This window comes from Cynocephalus volans, chromosome 11 (genome assembly GCF_027409185.1).
Source record: "Cynocephalus volans isolate mCynVol1 chromosome 11, mCynVol1.pri, whole genome shotgun sequence".
Lineage (NCBI taxonomy): Eukaryota > Metazoa > Chordata > Mammalia > Dermoptera > Cynocephalidae > Cynocephalus > Cynocephalus volans.
The window spans coordinates 94,098,065-94,107,697 of NC_084470.1; the positions used below are offsets into that span (position 1 = coordinate 94,098,065).

Sequence of the window (9,633 nt, forward strand, 5' to 3'; positions counted from 1 at the left end):
TTTTTACAATAGAAATTTCTTCCTATAAGTGCAAGTCTGCCTTTCTGGAGCTTTTGCCCCTGGCCCTGCCTGGCTCTTCTCTCCTGCTACGTGGTCTTCCATAACCTGCTTTGAAAATACCAGTTTTCTAGGAGGAGAACATTGTAAGCTTTTCTTGACCAACATCTGAGGCAATTTGCTGGCAGCCATCAGTGGTGCCTGGGGTGAGGCCCTGGGGGAGGGCACTAGCAAGAGCCAGGCTAGTGGCTCCACAGACTCTGTGACTCTTGCTGTCCTTCACCTGAGCATCCATCTCAGGCAGTGAGAGGTTGTGATATTGATGTTGTGGCCTGAACTACAGAATGAACAGTAAGGGGTCAGGCCTGGTAGGAGCAGGTGTGTTTAGGACATAAAGGAGACTAGAAAGCTTGGTTCCCACCATGCTGAAGCAATTAGGGATGCTGATCAAATAATACTCACCTCATAGAGCTATTATGAGTTAAAGGGAGATGTGTATCGAAGTGTCCACTGTGTTACCTGGCACACAGGAAGCAGCAAGGGCTAGCTCTAAGTTATTTAGAGAAGTTAAGTGACACAACTAGGGAAAGGGTTTAGGAGGATAACAGGTGGCCGTGGAGAAGACAGGTTCGAGGAGAAGCAATGGATGAATTAGGAGACTATGCTAGTCCAAGCAAGAAATGGTTCAGGCCTGGCCACAGCTGGCCCAGAGAAGAAGGTAAATCTTAGATCCCAAGAGGGAAAATTGAGGAGTCCTGATGTCTGACTGAATGGAGTGGTCTCCAGCAGGCTTACTGGGTGTGGGTACTGCAGTGCTAGGCTCAGACCAAGGCTCACAGACACCATGAATATGCATAGAAGAAGGGAAAGGAAGGGTTAGAGCTCTTGCTGGGATTTGTGAGTGGTTGGGGGTTATAGAAGTATGGGCAATCTCTGATGTGGGGGCACAAAGGTGGGGGGACCAATTACTATCCCAGATCCTCTTAGTAGAACAGCTTGATACTGGGAAGGGTAACACTTCTACTTTCCTGGTAGTGGAGGTAAAAATAGGCCATCATAAGCAGGAGGGGAGAGAGATGGCCAGAATGGGAGGCCCAGGGGAAAGGGGGAACAGGAGGAGAAGCAGCTTTATTGTTGGAGCAGGGCTGGGGGCATGTTACAAGGGGTGAGGGTGCGGGGAGAGCGCTGAAAGAGGAAGTGGGAAAATGCTGAAGACATACTTAGCTCACTTCTCAGCCTTGCCTCGGGAGCCCCCTCTTCGACATTACCATCAGAACACCTGGCAGGCTTTTTTAGGCTTTATAGAGCATTTCCCTTGTGCTGAACTTGAGCTCCAAATGCTTGTTGTCTTTAATACAAATGTTAGAAAAACAAAGTCACATGTGCCTTTGATCCTGTCAGGGCATAATCCGAATCACAGCTGGGAGGAGAGGAAGCATGGGAGTGGAGCCATGTTGTTGGGTAAAATGTAATTATGCTGTTTCAGAGGGAAAAACAACTTGGCCTTGAGTACTTTTTGCGAACATTAACGTCTTATTTCTTTCCTCTGGGTAAAGAGGGTTCTGGGAACAAATGACTGCCCCTCCTTCAAGGCCCTCCCTGTGGGAGCTCCTGCCCAGCCCCGAGAGTGGCTCTGACCCCCTGAGTCAGCCTCAGGACTGATCCCACATTGCAGTCAACTCCAGATGAGAAGTGAGCCAAGTCTAGTCACCTGGTCCAGCACCCGCCCTCCTTCCCTGGGAGCCACCTACAGCCCAATCCAATCTCTGGAGTTTGGTGTTGAACTTCCCTTTCCTTTAGGAAGCCAGGCCTGTAAGTACAAGTGGGAGCTGGACATCAAGCAGGCACCAGAGAAGAAGCCAGCTGGTGTTAGAAGACTCAAAGCTACTAAAAAGAACAAGTCTAAAAGGGAGTGGAATGGAAAAGGGGTTGAGGGGTCTCAGGCATTATATGTCAGAATGATCGCGAGCCCCAAACTGTCCACACTGTTCCCTGGCAAAAGGCCAGGGCTGAGGATCCTTTCGAGGGGTTTCTGTAGTAGCAGAAGTCTCTGGCCAGATCCCACTAGATTGCACTGCAGCTTTGCCACAGAGACAGCCTTTCTCTTTGGAATTCTCTTGGCGTTTTGGTTTTATCTCTTTTGCATTTTTGTCTTCCAGAGTGGAACACTTAAGGATCCAGACTCGAGCAAGACCCCGCCTCAGCGACCACCCCCCCAAGGTTGTTTACAGTATATTCTCGACTGTAATGGCATTGCAGTAGGGCCAAAACAAGTCCAAGCTTCTTAAAGTGATTGGTAGTTAATTTTTCAAAGGGGAAGTTTTAAGCCAAAAACAAACAAAACAAAAAGAAAGAAAAAGAAAAGAAAGGGGAGCAGGGAGGGGTGCAGCAGCCCCCTTTGGTGCTGCTGCTGCGCTCTTTCCATGCTGGCTGGACTGTGTTTTTCCTATGCAGTGTCAGCTCCTCTGTCTGGTGGTTTACCTGTTCCTGTTCGTGCTTGTAATGCTCACTTCTGTTTTCTCTGTATAACTTGTGATTCCAGGGCTGTTTGTCAACAGTGTACAAAAGAATTGTGCCTCTCCCATGTCCAGTGTGACTATCTTCTGGGTGGTTTGATAGTATTTTTTAAAGTATTACATAATGTGGGTGAAATAAGAGTAGGGGGGTGGACAGGAGAGAAAAAGAAACAACAAAAATAAAACCCAATTCCTCTCCTTCTCCCCCCAGGCTCTGCTTAACACCCCCACCCCCCACTTTACCTCCATGAGTGTGCTTGGGATCTTCAATGAACTGTGCTTTTTGCTTCCTTTCTGCATGACTAGGGTAAATAGGTAGAACTTTAAGAGATTTTCAAGATCTAATTTCCATAGCTTCATCCTTTGAATTTGAAGGCATCCACCTTTTTTCTCCATTGGTAAAATTTGGTGCAGTTTAAGTTTATGTGAATAGGCTGGCTGTGCCTGTAGAGCTCTTGTGTTTTTAATGATGACATGAAATACAGAGAACAAGCTGTTTCCAGGAATGTGTTCTGTATTTCACATCCTCGTGTACCCTTCGTTTTTATTAACTAATTAGATATGAGATTAAACAAGCAAATAAAATCAGGGCCGCTGATGTGCAATATCATAGTGAACCTGTGAGTATTTCCTGTGTGTTGATCTCAGTCCCTCTAAGTTGTTTCCTCCTCGTTGCTGTTCCTGAATCAGCCATATGTGTGCTTCTATGGAGCCGAAGCTGCTTTGTATTCCCCAAAGCTTGACTTATGTACAGAGATGATTCTTTAGTGATGTTGGAAATAGAATGCAGGGAGCTACTGAAAGTCTGGGAAGGATTTGACCCTTCTGTTCTTAGCCTCTCTTGAGGCATCATAACTTGAGACCAAATAATAATGTCCCATGTCACTCAAGTGGGTACACTGCCTACAGAACTCTGAGGCTGCCTCCTGCTTTAGTCCTCAGCTATTAGTCCAGAGAACAAGGAGCTTTATCTTTCCTGGCAAGAGCTTGTGTGTGTTTTGGACAGAGGCTCCACAGCCATTGCTCTTAAAGAACCTTCTCTGGAGAGTTTGTCCTCTGTCCTCCGAGGGGCAGCACCTGGGCAGATGGTGAGACATTTAATTAAACCAGGCCTCGGGTTCGGTGCCTCATCTTGCCATCTCCTGGTGAGGGTGGGAAAAGGCACCACGTGGCCTCCTCCAATACCATGGCCGTGGGAGTTCACACCAGCAGTTTGCCTTTAGAAGAAGTGCTTCTGGCTCTACTCTTACATTCCCTCCCACCTCTGCCCTGACGTGTCACCGTTCTGGACTACCAGATCTGAGGAGTAGCCAGTGTTGGTAGTAATGTGAGTTAGGTGTCAAGGGTACATGCCCTGGTTTCTCCCTTGGTTACTGGCAAATTCCAAGGCCACGGAGAAAGGCACTGAGTGTGAATGTTCTTGTCTGTGGATCCCTCCCTTAGATGATGACAGTAGTCAGTCTGTTGTAAATATATACATATATGTATATATGCACTTCCAGGTGGGTTGCATAAGAATCAGGTCCTTAAATACCTCCCAATCTGATGAAATGATAGAAAGAAATAAAGTAACATTTCCTAGAATGGAGGAATACATTTTATTTATTTATTTATCTATTTTTGTCCAAGTGGTGAGCTGATGGTGGTGTTGCTTCTCTGCATGTTATCAGTGTGTACATCCAGGTGCTTTTCGTGTGACATTTGTGAGACACGATACAGAGTTGCCATTTGAATTCAGTCAGGCCACAGGGTGGTGTTAGCCAAGGCCTCTCAGGTGGTGGAGAAGCTGATCAGGGTTCCCACCGCCAAATGCAAGCAGATAGCATAACCTGACTGTCCTGTGCCCTCAGGCAACATGCTAAAGGACAACTCTGTGGCCTGGGGGACATCTGTGTCCCAGTATAGGATTGCTGTTCAGGTGTTTTGTACCCATTTCTTTTCTGATGTTGTCCCCTTTTTTTGTACTGATCCAGCTGGGAGAACCTCAGCCAATGCTGGAAGTGTGAAGTACCTCTCTTTTGTGACTCTCTTGTACAGCTTATTGTGCAATAAAGGAAAAGTTATATCTGTCTTCAGTCTTAAGTTGTAAAGTTTCTGGCTATTCAAGTATCCTTGTGCAAGTGGGAAAGCACTCAGGTTTCTGGTACAAGAGGCCAAGCTATCAACCTGCATTCCTTTACAAGAAAATGCTAATACAAATGATGACAAACTTTGGAAAAGGCATGAAACGATTAACACAAAATAATCTGCTAATCCATCCTCTCCAGTAGTTACTTTATTTGAACTTGGAACTTCTTAAATATGCAGAATTCTATTTATGTATGTATGTATTTATGTGTAACTAAACCTGGTATTAATTAGTTGCCAATGATAAACGGGAGCCCATGCCCTGTAGTGGGGAAACAGGCTGACAGTCATGGCTGCACAGTGGCACAGACATACAGTTCTGCCTCTCCAGAGGACACAGGTATTCTGGTGTTTCTAGAAAACTAAATGATAACACAACTCGTAGTTGCTGTTGAGTCTCTGTAAGCCACCCTTTCCAGTAGAACCATGGATGTGGACTCTCGGATTGAGGCTGAGAAATTGGATCTCTCAGGCCAATTGTGCATCATTTGCACTAGTCACAGTATGTGCTGATGGGGACATCGTTTGACTTCTGAGAGTAGGGACAGCCCCTCAGCAAAATCTGAGCAATCTGGTACCATAGTTACTGCCTATAAGCCCCCAGAGGAAGGAGGGCATTTTTTCTCTCCACGCCACCAGATGATTTTGTGTCTCATGCTAGAGAAGGGTATGCAGGTCCTTTTTAGGGGGGCCCTTCTTTGCCAGATGGTACCCACAACATCCCCAGGGGAGAACGGGGTTTGGATGTCTAGAGGATTTCAGCACACATGCCTGAGAGGTACATCACGCTGGAGCCCCTGAGGACAGTACTAAGAGGCAAAAGAGCGCCTGGGAAGAAAGATTTATCCTGATGGTGAGCATGAGCTTAATGCTAAGAGGAAGCCCTGGTGGGGCATGAGTGGCCATCAGACACATGCAGATTCAGAGCAAGACAAAGGGCAGCTCCATAAAAACAATGCCAGTCGGTGATCGTTGATGATAATTGTAAAGCATGGGATACTTTCTGAAGAACTTTCCCGTCCATTATCATCTTTGAAACACTACCGTCTTAAAAGATAACTAAGACTAGGAATTACTTTTTTAAATTTTACGTTTGGAAAAACCAAGGCCTGGAGGAGTTTGGTCATGTGCTCAGGGAGTCACTGATAGACTATTTCTTGGGTGTCCTGACTCCTGTCCAGTGCTCTTCCCACCGCCCCCTACTGCATCTGCTGTGTAGAATCTGGGACTTCCTAGCAAATCCTGGAGCAGAGTGGCCTGCACCTGAGCAACCTCTACGGAATGGGAAAGGGGGTGTCCCTGTAGGCCTCCTGGGGTCCTTCTGTTGGAGAGTGCACCTTGGATTGGGGCCTGCTCATCCCCTGGTTTCTTCCCTGTCCTGACCTGCTGCAGCTGAGTTGTGTGTCTCTGAGAAGCAAATAGTGAGGAAGGATGAGGGTAACCAGGGACACTCTTTGGAGGACTTTGGAGCCCTTCAGAGCCGCAGTGGCTTCTTGTAATAGAGATTATCCTTTTGGTAATTAACTAAACACACCCTTTGAGATGTAGATTCTAATAAGGAAACCCTTTGATACAGTTAAATTATGAAGTTTTTCTTGTACTGAACCTAGGGGGCACTGGGCAACCCCAAGGAATGCAGCCCCCAGGCAAGGTGCTGCCTCCACGCCGGCTCCCCCCTGGACCATCACTGCCACCTTCTTCCTCTTCTTCCTCCTCCTCTTCTTCCTCCTCCTCCTCGGCTCCTCCACGGCTGGGCGGCCCTACCACCCACGGAGACGCACCCTCCAGCAGCAGCTCCCTGGCCGAGGCCCAGCCACCTCCAGCTGCTCCACCACAGAAGCCCCAGCCTCACCCACAGCTCAAGTAAGAGACTGCTCAGCAGCTCCTCCCTCCCTCCGCCTGCCCTCCTCGGGGCCTGGGGCTCCAGAGCTGCTAGGAAGCACCTCCAGTCAGGCCACCTCCTAGAGATATTATGTGGTGGGGTTTCGGGGGCTTTTTTTGTTTTGTTTTTTGTTTTGTGTTGTGTGGGATTTTTTTGGTGAGGGGGGTGGTTGGGTTGACTGGGGAGGGGAGGGAAGACGGAAGTGGAAGTCCAAGGTTTAGCTAGAAGCTCAACCCCCCTTCCTTCCTGCAGAATGGCACCACGGCAGAGTGACAGTCCCATCTCTAGTCTTGCACTAGCTTAGGGGGTTTTTTGGTGTTTTTTTTTTTTTTAAACCTCATCTCCCACTCTTTTTTCCATTCCTTTTCTCTCTGTCTCTCCCCTTCTAAAAATTAAAAATAAATAAATAAAACCTTCCCTGCCTCTGACTCACAGCTCAGCGTGTGCAATCAGCAAGGCTGCCGAGAAGGAAAAGGGGAAGTAGTTAAATCCATTTCAACTTGTTACCTTCAGCTCTGTCTTCAGGACATCAGTCTCTGGTGTGGGCAGCCAAGGAGCTCCGGACAGAGACCCCGAGGAACTCCGTCCTCTTGGGTTCCCTCATTCCCAGCAGTCATTCTAGTACTTTTTTTTTTGTTGGCAGTTGGCCAGTGTGGGGAACCAAACCCTTAGACCTTGGTGTTATAAAGCCACACTCTAACCAACTGAGCTAACCGGCCAGCTCCACCAGCAGTCCTTCGAGAAGCCCCCACCACACTGTCCTGCTGCACAGGAAAGCACTGAGGACTCCTGAAAAACAGCAGAGCTGTCCTCAGAGGGGCAGCACCTGGGTGTGGATGGTGGTCAGTTCCACCTTCTCTCCCAGAACGAGAGATGCCTCTGACTGCCTCCAATGTCCCCAAGCAGACTTCTGTCCCTGCCATCAGCAGAGACCGCTGTAGCGTTAGGGGGATGGGAGTGGTCCACCCATGCTTCTGAGACTGAGGGGATGGACAATCAATGAATCTTCAGGGAAGGAGAAAGGGGAGCTATAGAATTCTGGAGTTTAAATGAGCCACTTGGAGATCATCTAGTCATTGCACAGATGAGAAAACTTTGCTCAGAGAGATTTGATTGATTTTCTTTTTCAAAGCAACTCCTGTAGTTGTGGCAAATCCAGGGTTGGGGCTCGGGGGTCCAGATGGTCACTTCCTCCGGGTCTCCAGTCCTCTGTGATGGGGGGGTTATCACCCACTCCTACTCCCCAGCTCTGGCCAGTGGCACCTCTCACTGCTTACCTGCCCCCAACCCAGTTTTCTGCATGGTGACTTTTCATTTCTCCTCCCTTCTCATTAGCTGACTGTAGCCCCAGTCTGAGGGCAGATCTTTGGGCCGTCACTGCCTCTGGGCTGAAGCTGTTGAATAGAGCGAGCCTCTGATGACAAGCTAGAGGCTTGTACCCAGTGCCCTCTGCCTTTGCGTGCAGAGGAGTCCCCCCTCCAGGGGCCAGCGAGTTGGGGCTCGTCCCCAGACCTAATGAAAGGCGGGGCGTCATCCATTCAGTCACTGCAGAAGGGAGTTTCCTGGGCTGTGTCCAGTGTTCAGGGGAGGGCTGGGAGGTCCAGGACACTAGGAGAAGAGTTCTGGAGCCAGAAACCAGTGGGAAGGAGACCCAGTGGGAGTCAAGAAAGAGACAGGTCAGGCCAGTGGAGAAGCTGGATCTCGTGTCCGCTCCCGAGGGCCAGCTGGCCTCCCTCCCGTCTCTTGCCTTCACAATTTTTCTCTCTTAATCACCAGTCTCTGAAGGGAAAAATAGGTCCCTAGAATGTGTGTGATATGGGTTTTTTTCATTAGAAAACTGCCTAATAACCACGTATAGGCACATACTTATCTCTTTTGCCCCTGGACACCCCGATCCCCACAGACCTCATATGAGGCTTCCTCTGAGGAAAGCTGCAAAGTGACTACATCCTCTTAAGAACAGGGGAGTGGAGGCATCAGAGCCTTGGGCAAAGCTGAAAGGTTCTTTCAGAACTAGAGAAAAGAGCAGAATAGAAAGAGCCGAAAGGGCCTAGAGATCATCATTTTACCAAATATCTTCATGTCCCAGATGAGAAGCCGAGTCCCAGAGAGGTATGTGGCTTGCCCTAGGTCAGGAGTGAGTGAGCGGCAGAGCCAAGACTCTGAGCCAGGTCTTCTGATGCTTGGTCCACCACTTGACAACTGATGGAAAAGAGAGCGCAAGAGTCCACAGGCCCTGGCTGCTCCCTTTCATCAGGGGAGAGGCTGTGAGATTCCTAGATTAGTACTTACCAGGATGGTTAGCCCTTGGGCATTTTAGCATTAAATAAGAGAAACAGCCTTTGAGTCTTCCCTTTTTTCTCTTTTCCTTCTCTCTTTTTTCCCCTTCTCCCTTGTTCTCACGTGGCCCCATCCTTTTCTGTTTTAGCAGCACTAAAGGTGAGGACACAGTGGAGGGGACTCCCTGTGTCCCACAGCATGGCCACTTGTGGCTTCTTCCTCTGTCACCCTGGTCTCCCTGGGGTGGGACTGGGGGTTCCAGCTGTGTATCCTCATGTCACCATCCTTCCCTGCCTCGTGGGAACATCACCCTCTCACATTCTCTCTGGTTTTTATCTTCAAGCAAGTCGCAGTCCCTGACAAATGCCTTCAGCTTCTCTGAGTCCTCCTTCTTCCGGTCTTCAACCAGTGAAGATGAAGCCAAAGCGGAGACCATCCGGAGCTTGAGGAAGTCCTTTGCCAGCCTCTTTTCAGATTAGCTCTTCAGACTCACAGGGGCAACCAGCCCAACCAGGAAAGGCATCTAAGACATTCACCAACAACAGTTAGCCACGCTTGGTGGTGATGTCCCATGACCTTGACGTGCGTGGCCCCTTCCTCTACTCCGTTGTGCTAAGTGATGTTGTGTAACCCAGAAAGGACAATGTGACGGTCTCAGGGCAGGTGTCTACCTAGAGAGGGGCACCTGACATCAGAGAGGAAAGAGCTGCTTCCCTGTAGTCATGAGAGCTTCCTTCTGAAGTCATCGTACACTGTGAGTTTAGTGGCCTTATTGTAACGGCGCCATCATGTCTTATTCTTCCCTGTGAAACCAGGAATTCTTTAGTTGAA

General features: G+C 48.7%; 1 protein-coding gene across 1 annotated transcript in view; it reads left to right on the plus strand.

Annotated features, from left to right (window-relative positions):
* SYN2 (synapsin II) overlaps window positions 1-9,281 on the plus strand; it is a 176,319-nt gene extending 167,038 nt beyond the window's left edge. Inside the window, exons 11-13 of the mRNA XM_063114500.1 lie at window positions 2,157-2,217; window positions 6,251-6,503; window positions 9,146-9,281. Of these exons, the coding sequence (XP_062970570.1) occupies window positions 2,157-2,217; window positions 6,251-6,503; window positions 9,146-9,281 (450 nt within the window). The remainder of the gene's footprint in view (window positions 1-2,156; window positions 2,218-6,250; window positions 6,504-9,145) is intronic.
* Window positions 9,282-9,633: the final 352 nt, after the last annotated feature.